Source organism: Ursus americanus, chromosome 18, assembly GCF_024610735.1.
Source record: "Ursus americanus isolate L20-20 chromosome 18, mUrsAme1.1.p, whole genome shotgun sequence".
NCBI lineage: Eukaryota > Metazoa > Chordata > Mammalia > Carnivora > Ursidae > Ursus > Ursus americanus.
This window is the reverse complement of record NC_142144.1, coordinates 21457413-21478382: the sequence shown is the minus strand read 5'-3', so window position 1 is coordinate 21478382 and position 20970 is coordinate 21457413. Positions and strand designations below refer to the sequence as shown.

General features: G+C 39.1%; 1 protein-coding gene across 9 annotated transcripts in view; it reads right to left on the bottom strand.

Moving 5' to 3' along the window:
* Positions 1-20970, bottom strand: part of ECPAS (Ecm29 proteasome adaptor and scaffold) — a 97628-nt gene that overhangs the window by 35383 nt on the left and 41275 nt on the right. For all 9 annotated transcript variants that reach the window (XM_045814840.2, XM_045814842.2, XM_087869484.1 and 6 more), the window contains 16 exons: positions 20367-20448; positions 17816-17935; positions 14934-15019; positions 14627-14705; positions 12749-12798; positions 11723-11789; positions 11507-11629; positions 9308-9411; positions 8774-8897; positions 7453-7533; positions 6066-6291; positions 5343-5434; positions 3414-3548; positions 2505-2667; positions 1899-2071; positions 647-748 (listed from right to left, as the gene is read on the bottom strand). In XM_045814840.2, coding sequence (XP_045670796.2) covers positions 647-748; positions 1899-2071; positions 2505-2667; positions 3414-3548; positions 5343-5434; positions 6066-6291; positions 7453-7533; positions 8774-8897; positions 9308-9411; positions 11507-11629; positions 11723-11789; positions 12749-12798; positions 14627-14705; positions 14934-15019; positions 17816-17935; positions 20367-20448 — 1807 coding nt within the window. The remainder of the gene's footprint in view (positions 1-646; positions 749-1898; positions 2072-2504; positions 2668-3413; positions 3549-5342; positions 5435-6065; positions 6292-7452; positions 7534-8773; positions 8898-9307; positions 9412-11506; positions 11630-11722; positions 11790-12748; positions 12799-14626; positions 14706-14933; positions 15020-17815; positions 17936-20366; positions 20449-20970) is intronic.

The following is a 20970-nucleotide window of genomic DNA, read 5'->3' as shown; positions in this document are numbered from 1 at the left end:
CCTAGACGAGGGGCCACGTCGGGCCATGTTAAGACTTATGACACGGAACCAGCGACTGCCTGCTTGTAGGCCTTCCCAACAATGCTAGAAATTTATCCAGATGACAGAAGCTTGGCCACCTGACTCAAGAGCGACTGGAATACCAGCACCCACTTCCCACATCTAGCTGACTGGGTGAGTCTCCCCTTCTGGCCACACTGAAGCGGGCTTTACTCAAAAACTAAGAGGAAAGGACTTTCCCATGAAGGTGATTTAGTCAATGCTATGCATACCAAAGTGGTAAGCCCAAGGCTGGTACTCAGTAAGTACTTGGTGAATAAATGAATAAAGGTTTAATTTAAAATCTTACAGCATGCAGGGGCACCTTGGGTGGCTCACACAGTTAAGCATCTGCCTTTGGCTCAGGTCATGATCCCAGGGTCCTGAGATTGAGCCCTGCATCCGGCTCCCTGCTCAGCAGGAAGTCTGCTTCTCACTCTTTCCTCTACCCCTCCCTTCCCCACCCCCCTCCCCGTGCTCTCTCTCTCTCAAATAAAGAGATGAAAACGCTAAAAAAAAATAAAAATAAAATCTCACAGCATGCAAAACTCTAGCTAAAAAATGCCTTTTGTTTGAATAACTAACAATCACATAGCAATATAAATACCTCCACAGAATCCATCAGACCTTGCAAGAGGAGTTTCTGGTGAGGAAACTCTCCATCCCCAACTGGAAAATATCCCAGTGTTTGGATTGCTCGTTCTTTCATCTAGAAAACCAGAGAATTTTTTTTTTTTAAAAACAAAGTACGTAACAGCTTTATCCCAGAACAGTGTTTCCAAAATGAGATGACAGGGAGGGCAGTCTGTCTAAAGCACTGAAGCATGCAAGTATTTTTTTTAAAGTATGCAATTTTACAGAATTATGTGTATAAGACATTGGAGGTAGAAAGACATAAAACTGAGTTCATTAAGGGTCCATGGCTGCAAAAGAAGAAGAAAGCCTTTAACTAGGTTTATTATCCATCAAACTGTTTATAAATGTAGATTCTGGGCCCAGAGGACCTAAGATCAAATCACAGCTTAACTATGTTAGCAGCCTTTACAGGTGTGTGACCTTAGGCAAGTTATTCCACTCTCTGTGATTCCATTTCACCATCTGGGAAAAAAGAGATGACAACTGTACCTACTTCACTAGACCTTCCAGAGAGTTCCATTAACATATATGAACCACTTAGTATACCCCTGGCACATTTTAAGTGCTCAACAATGGTTGGTGATCACTAATTAGTTAATAATAGCTAACAAAACTACACTGTGATAATCTCAGGAAGTTTTAAACAGAACCTAGATCAAGAATAAGATTATGTGTTTATTAAATTTGTAGTAAATGGATTTATTTGCTCGTTAAATCATGTTATACTTCAACACTGAGGTACTCTGATCACAAATATGTTTTAAAGTTTATGAAAATGCTTATCTGAACCTAAAACATGACAACTGTCCTTCTCCTCAGATATTACTCACGCTGCTTCCTAACACCCAGACTTCTTAAAACCATTTTCGCTGTCAGAGGTTAAGATTTAGATTTTAAAATTACAAAAGTGATAACAACTATTTAACACTTTATTATCCACTTCTGCATGACAGAATTACCTGATGCAGCTAGTTCTTTACCCAAATCCTAACAGTTACGGGCCTAAATTGGAAAAACTGAGGCCAAATGATGCACAGAAGTTGTACACACATCACCCCTAAATCAAAACTAAATAGTCACCTAAACTTTATCATTCTTTTTTTACATTAAATTCTTCCTCCAGCTGCACTGTCATCTATCCTCATTACAACTGCGTTTTTGCTCATTTACATATCTGTGAATAGAAAGAATTCCAGAAGAAGGGGAAAAAAGGAGAGACTTGCCTTATTTGTTTCTTTACTGGAGGGTATTCTATTCAGTAAGCTTTCTACAAGATGCAATTTGGTGAAGCCAGATCCCTCACTGGGGATCGGGAGGGGACCATTTCTGCCAATTTCACCCAGGGCTGTGCAGGCAGCAATTGCCAGGAGGGGCGACGTACTGTCCAAAAACGAGCCTGGAAGCACATTGAGACAAAACTGAGAGGAATACACTATTGTTCTTGGGGTCCAGGGCAAGAAGCAAGGGAATCAAGACTGTCTTAGAGACAGCAAAACAAAATCAAAGTCTGCATTTTCTTCTAATTGGTAATTTGTTAACACTCATTCAGAAATAAAACAACACGGAAACAGGGCATACAGCACTGTCCTCTTGTAAATGTTTAAGGTTTTTCCCATAATGCAATCATCTCTGTCATACAGAAACACATAGGAAGAAACGTATGGAAAAACTAGAGTACTTTCATTGTTATTAAAAACACAGAACTTATCCACCGTCAAGCAAGGTCTTGTGGAAAGACTTGTGCCTTCAAAGTGCAATGCTGTAAGAAGAAACTAAAATGCTATGATAAATTTGAACCTAACTCAAGCCAGCACGAGCACGTCAAGTACCTATCGTTTCTGTGGCACTCTGAATGAGCTCCTCTTGTTCCGGCAGAAAATCAGGATCTGTCTCCAGGTCTTGCTGCTCCGCCATTCTCATTTTCTTTTTGGCCAAGTATCTTCCTACTGTGAATCCCAATGCAAGCAAGGATCCGTGCTGTATCTCCGGGCTCTGAGTTTAACCACACAATATCTCTGTCACTCTCTCACACATGCAAGAATGCACTGAAATAACGGTATGTTTATGACAGTCATTGCTCCAATAAAACATAAGGCCAGAGAACGAAGTGATCATCTGAGGTTCCAGTGAATGCTAACGAACCCGGAGTTTCCACACTCAAGAATTCTGAGGTCAGCTGAGTCTTGATTCACTTCAAGTATTTCCCTAACCCCACACCCACTCCAAGTCTGGATGAAGGGACTCTCCTGCCTCCTCCCCGTAGCACCCATGCTTTCTTCTAGCTTGGAGCACTTACGTAACTACACTACCGTAATTTTCAAGCATAATTTCTCCCTACTGCCAACAAAAATAAAACGAGCAGATACGATTTCTAATTGCTAAAACCTCTAAACACAAAATAGAGGTTTGACTGTTTGAAAGCACGTGTTTCCTGAGAGAACAGGCTCGATGACAGGTGGTACTAGATGGGGGTCGACAAAAGGAACTAAGTACTGGGGATCCTCATGTATTCACTCCCCACTGCATTCCTAGCACCTAAACAGCGCCGATCAGACACAAGGCACTCCCAGTGGTTGAATGGACTGAACAAATCAATGTATTCTCGATCTCACCTATTCTTCACAATCATAAAAGTTCCTTTTAGAAATGAGAACACAAAAACTAAAAACATAGCAGATGCTTTTGGAAAGCTCTCCCATCTCCCACAAAAAAGAACGAAGACAAAACGGGTAACATACATGATTGTCTTTTGTGGTCTTTATAAGCTGTTCTATCATTGACTTCAACTCATTCCCCGACACCGTAGATACCACCACAGAGTAAAACAATGCCGCCAGTTCACGCATCTCTTCTTTACTGCTATTCATCAGACTCTGAGTGGCGTAGAAAAACACATATATATATATACGTGATACACAATCATCTTCCTACTGACAACATCTGACATTCAAAATTGAAAGAATGATACACTTATTGTTCAATCTGTTGGTATCTGTGAGAAAATAACACAATAAGCTAGGTCTAAATAAAACAAAAGCTGAATTATATACCAATACCTTCTGTGCATTTTCATCAAAAATGCAAGACATAAAACAGAATTAATGCACAGATGATCTAAAACAGAAGTCAATAAATGCTTTCTGTAAAGGGCCAACGAGGCTTTGTAAGCCACATGGTCTGTGCGGCAACAACTCCATTCTGCCACTGTCGGGCAAAGGCAGCCGCAATCGAGAAATGAAGGGGGGTATCTGTGTTCCAATAAAACTTTATGAATACCATAATTCTCACGTCAGAAAATACTATTCATCTTTTGATTTTTTTTCAACGATTTAAAAATGTGAAAACCATTCTTAGCTGGCAGGCCAAACAAAAACAGGAGACAAGGCAGATACGGTACATGGCCAGAGTTCGATGACCCCTCATCTACATGATCAAAAGTCAAAAACTGTGTAATCATTTTACAATCAGCAAATGTTCACAAGGAATAAAAAATCCTTTTTAAACCCGAAGCAATTTCATGAGGCCAGATTTTCCAGAAAAGCACAAAACTCACACCTCTTGGTCTATTACATTCGTGCTTTCACACTAAGAGATAATCTGCACATTTTACCATAATTCAAGCTCCAGCTTCCAAAAAGAACTGTATTATACAGCCCAAGAGGTATAGGACACTGTATAAGCCACACCTGTACTAAAAAGAATTTTTCATTGTTTACGTGAAATTCAAATGTAACTGAGAAGCTTGTTTTTTTATTCGCTAAACCTGGCAATGCTTTTGGTGTGACCATGAGACAGGAACGCTCTCCTACATGGCTCGTGGGAGTGCAAACTGGTACCGGAGGATGTGGACTCTCCATCAGAACTGAGAAAGTCTATGTCCTCAATTCCACTTCTGGGGAATCCATCTAAAAAACAGACTTCCTTATATTCAAAATGATGGACCGTTCATTGCTACCGAGTGGAAGCAACCTCAGTGACCATCCGTGAGGTTCTAGAATAAATCATGGCACATTCATACGAAGGGAAAAAGAAAGCTGTTAAAGAGGACACCCTCTAGTTCTACGGAACACCTCCACATTCTAAGGTACACGACAGTGTGAGAAGTTCAAGAACAACTTCGTAATAAAATTATACTATATGTTAACTAACTAGAATTCGAATAAACACTTGAAACAACAATAAAACCGTGAAAACTATGTACCTTTTGTGTAAAAGAAGGAATTATTTTTATTTGTGCGTATATACATAAATAAATTCTAGAAAGTACACCATATAGAAATAAGTGTGACATACATACGTTTGTCAGGTGAGAGAAGAAGCGGCGGGAAGAAGTTGGGAGATTTGGGTAGGTGGGAGACAGTTACAGAAAGGAGACAGTTTACACATTTTTTATTTAAGCTATACACATCTATTTTGTTAACTTCTAAAACAGAAAATATATATTTTTTTCTACTTATATGATTCTCAATTCTTCTCTCACTCTCACCTAGATGGATCATTGAGATACACTGACCTACATGCTTCCCATGGAGTGCTTGACAAAAGAGTTTTCAAAACAACCCAAAGGCAAGAAAGGTCGTAGCAACACAAGTAGGAAGACGAAATTTTATAAGACTAAAGTATAAAATACACAGAATCAAAGAGAAATACACATGCATAGGATGTACCTTTATCCATTCAGTTTTGTCTACAAATTTGGTAGCCAGTTTTTCTGGATACACGGAGACAGCTTCCAACAGACAGTACATGACTGGCAAACCTAAATAAGAAAGAATTCAGAACCATTTTAGCTTCAAGAAAAGTGGTAAACAGGGGCGCCTGGGTGGCGCAGTCGTTAAGCATCTGCCTTCGGCTCAGGGCGTGATCCTGGCGTTATGGGATCGAGCCCCACATCAGGCTCCTCTGCTGGGAGCCTGCTTCTTCCTCTCCCACTCCCCCTGCTTGTGCTCCCTCTCTCGCTGACTATCTCTCTGTCAAATAAATAAATAAAAATAAAATCTTTAAAAAAAAAAAAAAAAGTGGTAAACACACAGGACTCACAAAATTCCTTTAAAGTATGAGGCTCCTGCTCTAGGAGGCATTGCCCAGTTCTACAAAATAAACCCACTTAAACACAGTATGTGATCCAAACAGCAAACTGACAGGCTAAGTATCTGTAAGAAGATGCCTGCTCTTTACACCCGCTTCCAAAGTAAAAACATTCTCTTTCCGAGAAGCGTAACAGTGTGTGTCAAGGATGAATCAAGTAAGTTTAGAAAAGAAACAGAGACTAATGTGCAGTTACAGTAGTGAAGAGAGAAAATAGTGTTGCTACAAATTCTCAGCTGAGTTTAAGATGAGATTTTTGCATAAGTGCTTTAACATCTGTGCTCCGCAGCACGACCTCCTACCTCCAACACCTGCCAGCAGCTGCTGCAGCAGGCCGATGTAGATCTGAACAGGGTTGGTCTCTCCACTCTTGGAAGAGGAGGAGGAGGATGTCGCCTGGCTGCCTGACATCAAAGTCCGTATGTAGCGCCCAATGGCGGGGGCGTGGTCCTGCATATCAGCCAAACTCTGGGACGTGGGCACCACTCCCGCACTGTGCGCGAGGCACATGCGCAAGTACAGGACTATCTACAAGCAGAAGGAAGAAGAGCACCAGACAAGCTCCTCAAGAAATCGGTGTGGGAGGGTACTCTTCAAAATGACACTTTCCCATTTTCATTCCCCCACCCTCCTTCAGAACGCTATTCAACAATCCTCAGGAAAGCTGGAAAACATGACTCAGTATGTTCACTGCAATTACCATAATGGAGCACAATTTACATAACAAGCTTTTATAAATCTAAAGTGTTTTTAGTGGAGTTTAATGCAGTTAAAATGCAAACTCAACTTTTAAAGTCTAAACAATTACAGAAGCGCCTGGGTGGTGCAGCCAGTTAAGCCTCCAACTCGTGATTCCGGCTCAGGTCGTGATTTCATGGATCGTAAGACTGAGCCCCGCAACTGGCTCCACGTTCATCGGGGAGTCTGCTTGAGATTCTCGCCCTCTGCCCCTCCCCCACTCACACTCGTGTGTGCGCTCTCGCACTCTCTCTCTCTAATAAATAATCTTTTTTAAAAATTAAAAGAAAAAGTCCAAACAATTATAATAAAAATTGTTATTTTTTTTAAAGGGGGGGTGAAGGGGAAGGGAAAGTGAGCAGAAACCTGGGGCAAATCATCTATTCCTGTGGAACTCCAGCTGTATTTAATCTCCACCAACTAAGAATTTGAGAAAATGGGTTCAAATTGTAACAGTCGAGACAACACCATAAAAACCTCTGATATAAGCTGGCTACCAAGGAGTCCTCCTGAAGCTCTTCCCTTGACTGCTAAAAACGGCAGCAATTCTACTGTGAGCATTCTTACTCACTCTGAACAAGATTACCTCTTGTCATTTAATTAGCGCAAGTCAATGACCTAAACAACAGATAATCCAAACAGCCTCAACACAGCGTTGGCTTTAAAATTCAAATCTAATTTGCTGTAAAATCACAATAGTAGTCAATGCAGAGCACCCAATTCTTCCACAAAGAGAATCTCACTGAGATAAATATATTTATAGACTCCACTACAAACTAAAATAATACCAATTACCCAACACTGTTTTTCTAATAAACAATCTGGTGAAGGACAATGACATCACAACATGGGTTTATCTAGAACACAAAAAAATTCAGACATCTCTTTGGGTGTGACATTATCTTTTAGAATATTCAGAGAGAGCAAAATGGAAATAGGTCCAAGTCCTACCTCTCCAAAGGCTGCTGGGTTAAATGGAAGGACAGTGGTCCCAGTCATGTACTTAGCTGGAGTTTTCATTCGATGGGAAGCCTAATAAAAATAGGCCAAAAACAAACACAATTACTAAAACATGGAGCACGTGTGCCCTTCCTCAAGTCAAAAATAACTGTATTTCCAACTACATTATTGTCTGCTACTGTTTTTTTCTAATCAAAGCATTTTTCCATCAATCATGCTGATTGCACATGTCCCTCAAACCCTAAATGACAGGTGTGGTTCCTTTTCTTCTTCCTGTTTTTACCGGCTTATTTAAAAAGAATAAACCTGCTCAGGGCACCTGGTTGGCTCAGTCAGTTGAGCATCCGACTCTTGGTTTCGGCCCATATCATGATCTCTGGATCGTGACATATTGAGCCATGCATCAGGCTCTGTGCTCAGCGGGGAGTCTGCTTAAGATTTTCTCCCTCTCCCCTTTACCCCTTGCGGGTGCATGCATGCACTCTTTCTCTCAAATAAATAAATTAATTTAAAAAAAAAAAAAGAGAAGAAGAAGGAGGAGGAGGAGGAGGAGAAGAAAAAACAACCTACTCTAGGCATCTACAAACACCGTCACCTCAGGCCTCTGCAGGCCAGTTATTTTCATTACTAATGGAGGCAGGAGGAAAAGATGAGTACAAAAGCATCTTCTGACCACAAATATGACTGTGCCTCAGAGAAAAAAATCATGGCTACTTAGTCCTGACCTCCAACTCCCTTAAGATGTCTATCTAAATAAATGGCTAGGACCACCAGCATACTCAAAGAAACACTGACGTGAAAAGTGGCACAGGATCAGGACTGGGGGTCAGGACAGCCAATACTCTGTCTGATCCACCAGCAGAGAGAACTGCGCACACACAGGAGACTTGCAAAAGCAGACGTGATGTTCTCTTATGATCACAATGGAAAAAATCTGAACTGTTCCCTGAAGCATTCTTAAATTAACAGCTTCTAAATAATATCCTTAAAAATAAAAAATTTTTCTAAAAGGGATTTTTTTAAGCATATTTTTAAGCATGTCATACCAAAGAGAAAATTTTTAAACCCAGCCAAAATGTTGAAGGGCATTAAAGGAATTTAAGTAATTCAGACTGGGGCAAAACAGATCGATTTCGAGAATTACATTTTTCTCTTTTGCATTTTTCTTCCTCATCGTAAATATTAACATTGTTAGAAATCTTACTACTATTCAACATTTAGTGCTAACATTTTAAATGTGTCACCTAAAAAAATACATGTTTATTTTCATGATTCACTGTAAGACCAAACTATGTGAAGTGAAATGCCATACCTTTTCTTGGATATAATACACCATTTCCGGGAAAGAAGGCATCTGCTTAGAAGCACTTTCTTTTCTGTTTCTACCAGGAAGACACCTTAATACTCGCTGTGCTTCTCCATGAACTTCTTCCCGTCTTACAGAAACACAAATAAGAATAAAAAATAAATGGCAATAACAGCAGAATGATCATTTGATGATTACGAACAGCCATTTTATTTGACAACTGGGGATCTGAGAAAATGTCTTAAATATATTCTTGTCTATCTAAGCAAAGAGTCATAAAATACATTGTAAGAAACTACTTCTTTTTGGAAATTTGAGATTTGAAGAGTTACTTGGCTTGCATCTTTAAAGTTTACCCACAGAAAACAAACAAGATAGGGTATAACTACAGGTCTCTATCATATCAAGGGCTGTATTTTTAACTCTTTAATGAATTGCTTCTAAATTCCATAGAGCAACACTGAAAACAATATAAATTTTAGTAATTTTCAAATAATTTAAAATGAACCCAAATTCAAATTAACACCTTTTGAAACTTACGGATCTCCTGCAGCTAGTAAGAGCAAATATCTGGAAGGTATATGATCTGAGGGAAACACCGTGCTAGCAAATTTCACAGCCACCTGTCGAACTTGAACTTCAGGCTATTTGACACATAAATACGTGCACACACAAATACATACAGATTTTAAAGAAAAAGAAGAAGAAGAATCCAATTACCAACAGCTCATTCCAGTCAAGATAAGTCATCTTATTGTAAACAATCAAAAATGAAGTTATTTTAATAAGTATGTCTAAGTAAATAAAATTAAGACAAATCATTTGTTGAAAATCTTCAATCAAGTTGTTTAAAAGTCTTTTAGACAGTGGCATCACTTAAAAAGTACTTTTAAGAGCTAAAAGGACCCTCTAAGCAAAGCAGGAAGGCCCACCAAGACCAAAGCCAGAGAATGTCCACATACACGCTCATCTTCCACCCAACTTTGGGACCACAGTCACTGTGAACAGTTTCTGGCCATCATCTCTGCTTCCCCAACTCTCAAACTGTCAGTCACATGAATGAAATTCAGATATTTAGCAGGGAACACAAACAGAGGTTACTTGGAATCTCCGTAAATTTGAAGCAAAATGTCTCCAAGTTTTTCAGATTAGCTCTAGTTAAAACTGACTCCAAAGGAGTTTCAACTACATGACTACATTCAATTCATCTAAACAGAATAATTAACTAATCTACTAATACAAAGTCCAACCAGAGAAGCAGCTGAAGACTCTTTATTCTGAAAAGACTTATTCTCATGTACCTTCCTCGCCCCCCACCCCGCCCCAAGGTCATTCTCCTAGTCCCAAACCTAACACAGTGAGATGAGAGTGATGTTAAGAAATAGATACTGTCCTATCCATTCAGGTATTCTTGCTCTTTAAGCATTCCTTGAGCTACGATAAAGAGCAATGATGTTAAAGACTAGTTCATATGATTTAGCCTACAGTCTGGTTGCTTTAAATGTAGTCTGAGAAAAGAATATAAATCAGCTTGGGTTTAGTAATATTGTCCCATGATTTGATCTGCGTATGTATAACCAGCGTCTATGTGCATTATACAAGCATCATACATCCTTGTACGATTACCTAGGGAAAGATTTAAGTATTCTATTCTAATCAGCTTCCAAATAAGCCCACGCCTCTTTGTCCACCATATAGGACTATGAACCATGTACACTGGACTCTGTATGACTATGAACCATGTACAAGAGCATCTGACAGTGGAACTCGATATATAATAATGTTACTGAGTGTACATAATAATCCTGTCATATTTCAATAGAAACCAGATACCTTTTTGAACCCTTAGTAATTCCCTTGATATCAATGTATTAAATATGCCAGCCAAATTTCAGTAAGACAATATATATTTATCATACCAATATTTTTTGACATCATTCCCTCTTCTAATCTCCCTCTTTCTACTCCTAGAAATGGAGGACAAAGAACTGAATAAAGCAAATCCATATTATTTTACATTGTATATTATATATTACATACACATGTGTATATAGATACTCAAAAATTTCTACAAACTCCCATGACAGCCGAATAAAGAGGTCTAGAAGGAAGAAGACGATGCATGATAGTACTGGCTCACTTCCTACAGACTGGATTTTAAGGCATAAAACTTTTCTTTCTTTCCTTCTGCTCCTCCCCCAGGGTTGGCTATAGACCTCCACCCCAAAGGACTGTAGTGTTCAGCTACCGAGTAAGACAAAAAACTTTCAACTTGGAGGACACGACATCAAGAACAGTTTCCCAACATGAAAAGCTTTAAACACAAAACCTCTGAGAACACCACCACTCCTTCTCCCCTAAAATCAGACGCCCATCATGAAGAATGAAAAATCAATCATAAATCACCGTGCCGGGCGCCTGGATGGCCCAGTCGGTTAAGTGTCTGCCTTTGGCTCAGGTCATGATCCCAGGGTCCTGGGATCGAGCCCCTGTGTGAGGCTCCCTGCTCAGCGGGGAGCCTGCTTCTCCCTCTCCCTCTGCCCCTCCTTCCGCTCGTGTTCTCTCTCTCTCGCAAATAAATAAAATCTTTAAAAATAAATGACTAAATCTCAGTCCAGGTGACAGCAAATATTCTCTTAATTGTCAAGATAGTTAAGGAAAAAAGCAATTCAAATTCTGTTCTTAAAAATGTACAGTTTATGTATCACCAACCATCCCAGTTCACACAGTCGGACCTACCTTTATTAAGTAGGAAGCCACAAGTGCCTCCATGAGAGTTCGCTGTGCTCCTTCCAAAGTACTATAAGCTCCAACCATCATAGATAATGCTTCTTGAATAGCAAGCCGAGTCTCAGGCTCTTCCTATAAATATGATAAAAATAGTGTTTCCCTCTCTGTCGGATTTCCAGGCCAGCATCCATATGAAAAACATAAACTTGCCGGGTGTTTCCCTACCTTACAGAGGGCTTCAAAAAGCTGCTGCACGAGAGCTATATCCTTAGTGAATAAATGGGGCATTCGACTGTAAGAGAATATAAGACCATTATTACGATCATAAATTTCCATGTGGTTAGAAGAAAATGTAACTAAACACAAATTTGCTTGAATTGCATTTTCATCTCTAAATATAATGTCAACATTACCTCCCCAAAGAGCCAAATATTTTTAAAGTAAATATTTAATTCTTCAACTGTCTGATATAAGTAACCCATGACTCAAACACATACTATCCAGATACTGCCTTTACAAGATTCCATGCATTCAGTTAACATTTCTGATTTTTGTGTTTGGGAATAGACAATTGAGACCAAACTGCTATTTAAACTAAAGGTTATCATGTAAGTGCTGTATCAGGTGACCTAGGGTGGCTTTTTTCTGAGCCCCAAAGATCCTTTCCTTGCACAGGCAGAAGAGCAAGCCCTAGTCTACACAGGCCAGTGCAGGACCTGCGCCGTGGCTGGCAGCACCACACAGTGGTGCCAGTCTCCCTGCTCTGAAATATAGGGAAGGAAGAGGAAACCAGGAGGAAGTGGAAGGAGGAAATCATACTATAAGCTGAAGGAAAAAATCCACCTCTGGAAACAGGGTCACCCAGAATCATAATATAGCACTATCAGAAAAGAGACTCAAGAGCTAAACCTTGATGACTGTGATTATAAAGACTAGCGGTAAGCAGCAACAAGAACACTTAAGGTCAATCAAATGTCTCCAGGGTGCAAGAAAAAGTAACCCATTAAGACACAATCCAGTTCAAAAATCTCATTTCAAGACTACCATTTAATATGGAAACATATCTATCTTCAAATGGAATGTCTCACATCATTTTCTTTCTACAAGGAAAACATTCCTAAACAACCATGGCCATTAAATACATTTCCTTTCAAAATCACAACCAATTTATTCTCCATCCATTATTAAATGCCACATAATTTTTCTTAGTTTACCAACAGGGTATCTCTCACTGAAGAAGAGTTTACTCACCTGGAGAGTTTTCCAACAGCTGAATATGCCATTGACAGTAGCTTAGGGTCCTTGAAATTAAGAAAAAAAAAAAAAAAAAAAAAGAACAAAAAACAGACAAAACAAAAAATACAGTAAACGGCAAAACCTTTTTGCTGCAATTACATGCATTATTTTACTCCTTGTTAAACCTGGTCTCACTCTGCCTAACTACATGATATTAGCATCTGAACAAAACAAACAAAAAAAAGTCCAAACCCAGAATCATCACACTACTAAAAAAGGAAAAACAAAACAAAACTTTGCATCCCCAGCTCACTCCAAAAGGAAAATGCAGAGGTCATATATGAAAGGGTTCTCTTAGCTGGTGCTAAGTTCAGGATATTTTTCAACACTATGTAACCTGTAAACACCAAAATTCATCTTCAACACACTGCGAAAACACCTTAATTTATCAGAAAATTCACCACCGGTCGCATAGACTAGGACCCGCCACCTCTCCTGCCAAAACTGCGGTAACCTGGGGAGTAACTACCTAACAATCTGCATGGTAATAAACAGCTTCCCCTCGGATCTGCCATTGTACAAAATGAAAGGGATCAGTCTCAAGTGGATGAGGTTCCCTCCTCAAACAGACAGAATTTTACATTGTTTTATGAAAACCAACAGTCTGATTACTCAACAAAGCAACACCTCTGTGAGTTGAAGTTTATACAATTAGCACAGGACTCACTCCTCCACACCTCGATGGATTCTCCACACTTACGGATTCATCTGTTGGGAAGTCACGCAGGTACCTCCAGGAGGTACAGAGATTAAGGCCCGATGGTTTCTCTGGCCTCTCGAATTTATTTTTAAATATACAGATTCTCCCTAAAAGCCCAAAAGCATTTTTAGTTCTACCAACCATCCCAAGCATCTGACTAGGCCATAAAACTACTCTGAAAGGTCCCCTAGGCCTCAAAAACCACGCGAGCACTATTTGACAAAAGACAGGAGAGCCAGGCTGGTTACCACTGCTCCCAAACACGAGTGTAGAGGGATGAACAGCTTTCCACTAATAATAATATCGACTGAAGCGCATTCGGTGTGCTGAATAATTTTTGTGTATAATCTCATTTAATCTTCACAATAATCCAATGAAGGGGTATTATTTTCATTTTTCTAATAAAGAACAGAGCTCCGAAGAATTTAAGCAACTCCTCGAAGAACAAAACTAGGATTCAAACTCAATTCCAACTCCAAATGGCAGAGTGTTAGTTACTGTGCTACTGCAAACATGCATTCATGTTTCGTTACGACTTAGTAACATGCTGACTAGAGTCCTTGATATCACTTTCTTTAGCAAATTCACCTGACCTAATGAAGATAGTAAGAGTGACACAGCAAGGACAACAGGATTCAAAAACCTGCATTCCAAAGAATCCTCCTCCCACTTAGCTTAAGGAATCAAAAACTTACTGAATGCATGTTTTTATAGAATTTTGAATTGGTAAAAACTCAGTCCTTAAGAATTAACACTATTTCTAAATATAGGCAAATCCAAATAAATATCCATATGGAAACAAATCATAAAATAAAATGTAATTCTTTCTATTCCATTTTTGCACAGGGCCTAAAAGCAGAATAAAATGCAATTGCTTTAAAAGATGTTATTTAAAGAAGCAATAAGACCCCTCAAAATTCGTACTGTATTTCAAACACTTAATTCCAAAAACAAAAAAGCAAAAGATGGCAGTAATTTCTGAAATTCACACCACTTCAATTAAAAATGTTAAGAAATGATGGAACAATAGCAAACTGTAACTAACTAAACGAACATGTAGACCAGAAAGGTTGGTAACAGAAAATACTTTAAAATATAAAATGTTAACAGTATTTAAAAGACAAGGCACTTACTTCTTTATATTCATTGATTAGCTTGGTGAGGCCATTCAAAAGCATTGGACCTAATGGTTTAATCTTGATTTCTGGACAACTTTAAAAAAATAGCACACATACACAAAGCAAGATAAGAATCTCATTATTAGCGTATCTTTTCAGATGATGACTTAAAATAGAGACACAACTGAAATAATCTCTTAAAACTTAAATTTTTTTTAAGATGAGCAAACATGGTTACTTTCTGGGTAAGAAAGAAATACTTGAATCATTTGATCACTCCAACAGCTTGAAATTTTACAGTCAAATAGTTCAAAAAACTTACGTTATACAAATGTGATGCACAAACTGCAGCGATAATGTTCTCAATTTTGAATTTGTATTTGTACCAAAAAGTCCGTCATACACCACCTATGAGAAAGGGACAATGTCCAGAACGCCAATTAATAACAGCAATTTGCTATTCTCAGATATTAGTCAGGGTTCAACAGCAGATCTTGTGCACTACCCCTCGTTATTCAAAATTACTGCACCTCTTTTCAATACAGATAATCGTCTTAGCTGACCAACTAAGGAAGCCCGTCATTAGCTCCAATCAGTAGTCTGTGGAAGAGCAAACACACGGTTGATCTTGACAGCCTACAAAACTTGTGGATCCACCACCAGAAAGCAATAGAGTTCACAGTGGGCCCTCAGCCTGCCACTCCATATCACACAGGGGACGTGAGCAGATAAAGCCACTCTCGTTCCTTAATTACATGTAGTCAGTCATTCTGAACAAATTATAATAAAAGCTTCACAGAAAATGTCAAGATTAAAGCATTCTACAAGTGTAGGCAGGATACAGGTGCTCCATATATTGTGCAGTCATGCCTAGGTGGCCAAAGATCACACAGGTGAGGCCTATACAGCATCCAGAAGGTTCAGCTATTAGACAGCAATGTCAAAGAAATCTAAATTCCTCAAATTCCCACTTTCTATGGGACAGTCTTACACTTAGAAAAAAAATCTTCTCACATCGGTTTCTAAAACTACGAGCAGTATTCTGGCCTTACTTAACAATGGCATGTGACTGAACAGCACTGAGCCTCTGCTGGGTAACCAACACTAAGCCAGGAACCGCGAGCTACAAAGAGACAAGCATTGCTCCCAAGGCACTCGATCTGCTTGAAGGATCAAAATGTACATACATTAAAAATGATACAGGACAATATATTGTCACATGCTACCTTATTCAGAAAAGACTTCTAGAAAATTCATCTGATAATGCTATAATATACAAAATAATATGGTAAGATAAAAGAAGCAAAAGAATTAGCCAGAATACTAATGTTTTATTGGAAAAAATAAAATTCATGGTGCACATATTATACGCAAAAAATTATGCTGGGTGCTTTCTTACGTTCGAAATCAAGGTGAGGTAATAGGTGCCTAGCTAAAGCCACTGGTGATCAGGAAAGAAGAGGCTCGTCTGAATGACACCCTGAAGGATGTCTACGATTGACAGGTGGGGAAGAGACAGGGTCAGGCCAATTACGTAGGAGAACAGTAATGCAATCATTAAAAACAGAAACAGAACGAAGAATGTGTGTGAGGGACAATGAGTTTGCCTTTGAATACACCAAGTTTTAGCCAGATTTATTCTGAAAACACATAAATAACTACAAATAAAGTACACACCTACAGGATGTCTATGAATATTTTGTCATAAAATTCTAGCTGCTTATTATGTAATGTAGTGTTACTACAACCGAATTTTCTGAACCAAAATTGTCAAGACACTCTCTGGGAAACAGTGCTTGCAAACACCAATTATAAAACACCAATCATGAAAAAGAAATGAAAGAAGCTCTGTGATAATTTTACGTTTATGGAGACACAGAACACTTTAAAGTTGTCCAATATTAGAGTACCCGACACGGGGAACAGAAGTTTTATCATCGAGGAGAAGGACATAGCTACTTCAACAAAATAAGCCTTAAGAGGGAGAGATGCTAAGACAGAAGTTGAGGTCCACCACACAGAGAGCACCACAGGGAGTGTTCTTACTTTCAGAATGAAAAGGTAGAGTGGCCGGAAGTGGGAGCATTTCAGACGGGAGGTGGCAGACCAGAATGAATCCTGAAATGTTGAGTAGAGTTACCAGGCTAAAGGGGGAAAGGGAAGGGGGCTCTGCCAGGCAAAAGGAGCATTGTGAGTGGAGACACAGAGCCATGAAAACAGTGTCTTTAAAGAGGAATATCTTTTGTTGGAGCATAAGGTACAGGGCTAGGGGGTGGGGAGACAGGAGACCAGAAGAGAAGTAACTGCTAACTTGTCAGCAGTTACTAGAAACCTGATAACTGAATGAGTACTAGCCACTGTGCTCTCAACTTTCTATGATCTCATTCAGTCTTTACAACATTGCTACGAGGCAGCTGCTATTATTACACCCATTTTACAGATCAGAAAAAGAATTTTTTAAGAAAAACAGAAAAAAAAAAAGAAAGAAAGAAAAACAGAAAAAACCCTGAGGCTTACCTAGGACCTACAGCAAATAACTAATGACAAAATTTTACTTAAATCTATCTGCTCCCTGAGCTGTCACCACTTGGATAAAAGTAGGAGCTTCTGCAGAGGGACTCACGTCCCACACCAACAGAGTACAATGGTTTCCAACTACAACAAAAACTCCGGTGGCAACAGAGAACACAGACAGTCTTTCAGACAAGAGGAAGGGCAACAAGATAGATTACTGTGATGACCAGAACGAAAAGGGACAGTTCCAATTAACATCAGCATTAGGTGGAGGGAGATGAAGACGTTAAGGAGGCAGAATCAAGAGAATCTGGCCACTGCCATCACGTAGGGGTTCAGCTAAGGATGACACTTGATAACTGAATGTTTCCACTTAACCCAACACCAGAAACTTGGTTGCCTAAGAAAAACATTGTTGAAGAAAAGCCACCCAGAAAAGCACTAGAGTTTGAAAGGACAGTCGCCACACATTTAAGCTGAATGTTAGTTATATACAGTATGTATTCTAGAACAAAAAACGTTTCACCGTGTCTGCAGCGAAACTTGAGACAGAAAAAAAAGATGGAATCTCATTAATCTTGTTACGTACATCAACATACCTCCTGAATATCCATTAACGCAGTTCTTTCTGTAATTAAACAGACATAAAAGTTGTAAACGGGCCATTTTTCTCTCGAAAGAATGAGTTACCTGAATGTTAGCTGGGAACGTTTCTGCAGCTTGTCTAGAACGAAGAAGATGGGGGACAATCTTTAACTTAACCCTTGTACTGACGGGGTCCCTCTTCAGCTCTGGTTTCAGAACTGCTCCCTGTTAAAAATACGTTTAATTATAACTCAGCAGTTCAAAATTACTGCGCACTGAAACAGTCATGAGAGATTATCTACATCAGTGGTCTCTCAAACTTTTGTTTCAAGATTCCTTTACACTCTTACACTACCAAACACTCCAAAGGGCTTCTGCTTATACTGAAATACTATCAATATTTGCTATCAGAAATTAAAACTGAGAAATTTTTAAATAGTCACTTAAAATTATAAGTCCATTACACATTTTCAGAAATAACACTTTTTAAGAAAATTAACTATATTTTCCCAAACAAAAAACTGTACTGAGTGGCACGGTTTCACATTTTCTATAAATATCCTGACTCTCCACCTTAATAGAAGCGAGGTGGATTCTTCTATCTTCTTCTGCATTCAATCTGTTGTGATTTACTGTTTCAGTTAAATTACATTTAAAAAAAACTGGCAGTGAGTGGGGTCAAAACAAACAAACAAACAAACCCCAGTTTCATAAAGATATGTGTTTGGAAAAGTGGGGATGATCTTAGCCTTTTCAGGTAATTGTAGATATTCTTTGATACTACAGCAAAACTTAATAAACAATAGTTTTTTTTAACGGCTAGTTGCAATTTGGCTTTGAAACCGTATCACTGAACTTTTGTATACTGTTATACTAAATTCCACTGATCTATGTTGCCCACCGAATGGCCCCCTGACCCTTGTAATGCTTCTGTAATATCACTGGCCATTTGGAAAATACTGGCTCATGATGTAAACATTTCATTATAAAACATTTTTTTAAATCATGTTATTATCACCACCAATCTCATCAGAAAAATCTGCAGGTACTGACAAAATGTCAGGCTCATTGTGATAGATACAAGTTTTCCTAAATTCTAATTTTTGCTTGAAAGTCCAATAAACCACGTGAATTGTTTTCCTTGAAGCCTCATTTCTTCATTTGAGAGAACATATCTGCCAAATACTATCTCAATATCCACAGTTTCCCTGTCTAGAGGTAAAATAATTTTTACTGATTCATCAAAGATATTCTTCGTTGGTTTTGTTTTTTTTTTAAGATTTACTTATTTATTTTAGAGAGAGCAAGAGAGAGCGTGCACGAGCAGGACAGGCAGAGAGAAAGAGAGACAGGATCTGAAGCAGACTCCACGCTGAGCATGGAGCCTGACACGGGGCTCGATCCCATGACCCCAACACCATGACCCAGGCAGAAACCAAGAGTCAGCTGCTCAACTGACTGAACCACCCAAGCGCCTCAAAAAAGATATCCTTAAGTAAAGGTGAGTTTTATTCTCTTTTTTTTTTCTTTTTACCAAGAGTGCTGACAGTTAAGAACATGAGAAGTACGAGTACTGTTTAGTGACACAGTTCTGGTTTGTGCTAGGATCCCAGCAGTTACACCCACCATTGTTTGTGCACCATCAGTGCAAATCTCAACACAGTTAAAGAAAAAAAAATCTCCCTATGACCCGATAAGGGTGCACGAACCACATTCTAAGAACCAAAGATCTAATCCAACCCCTTCATTTTCTCCATGAAGAATATGAGGCCAAGAAAAACTCTATGATTAGCCAAATCTCTCCTCTCCAATACATTTATGTGCAACCATTCAGGACTAGAATCCAGGGGGAGGTTCCCAATTCCCAATTCATTGTTCTTTCTGTCACATCACACTCAATTTAATCTAACTGGAAATAGTATGATGGGGGGGATATTATGATTTTTAAAACAACTCTTTATGGTTTAAAAAGCAAGCAAGCAAACAAATAATCCTTGTATGTCTGGATTTGAACTTGAGAACACTTTTAAACACAGTGAACTGAACAGAACTTAGCTTATTAAGCAAACACCTTACTTGGAGGCTTCAGAAGAACCCATCTACTGTCCTAGATTTTAGACCAGAGGTCAACAAACTGGAGCCAATGGGCCAAATCAGGCCCACCATCTGTCTTGATAAAGCCTCTGAGTTAAGAATAGTGTTTATGTTTTCAAATGATATTTTTAAAACCAAAAGAATAGTATTTCAGAATATGTGAATATAAAATCAAATTCAAATTTCAGTAACCATGAAGTTATACTGGCATCAGCCATGCTCCTTCACGTGCCGCCTACGGCTGCTTTCACGTTAGGGCAGAGCTGAACAGCTGCTGCCTCAGAACCACATGGCCAGCAAAGCCTAAAAAACTGACAGAGAGAGTGTCATCCAGACAGCGTATCATCATTATTTAAGTACAGGAATTGAAACCACCAGCTCAAAACAACTAAGTTACCAGGAAATTTTAATCTACCCAGACGACATGGCTTCAAATGAGTATTTCCTATAGTACGGGTTCAGCTTAAATCCAAATAAGTAGGAGAAAAAGTTCAAATATATGGAGTTCTTGTCAACCAAATGCTTGTTTAGGATGATGTGAGAATAAACCAAAACAACCTACCTCTTTCGTCTTCAGTGGTATATCTCCAAGGTACACCTTGTACATCTTATTAATGATGGCAGGATTATTCCAGTCAATCAAGCTACAGAAGGTTTCAACACAGCTTGTTAAAATCATTTTTTTTTGTTCCACTTCAATTATTTCAAAAAATACATAGCCCCAATATTCGTTACCAAAGGAAAATGTCAGAAACAGACAAATGAACTGAGCAACTGACATTGTGGAAGAGAAGGAAAGGGTTTTAGATCAAAGTTCGTTTTTAAACAGAAATACAGTAGGTCACCTATCCCCCCGATTCAACAGCTCATTACATCCACGGCCCAATCTGACACCCACACAAGAAAAATGGACTGCCCTCCACTCTCGGGGCCAGTGGCATGGAGCAGTTCTGACAGAGCAGAGCTACAGACACTTGTTCAAAGAGAACATCACTCTCCTGTTGAACCACCTGGAAACCCAAAAGTGATAAGGGAAGTGACCAAAATATATATATATATATCCTTTAAAGCCCCAACCCTAAGCAGCTGGCAGGCCAGCCCGTTTCTCCGCCACTGCGTCCCTGTGATCCCCAGCCTCCCCCTCTCCCTTCTCTGCCAGCACTCGC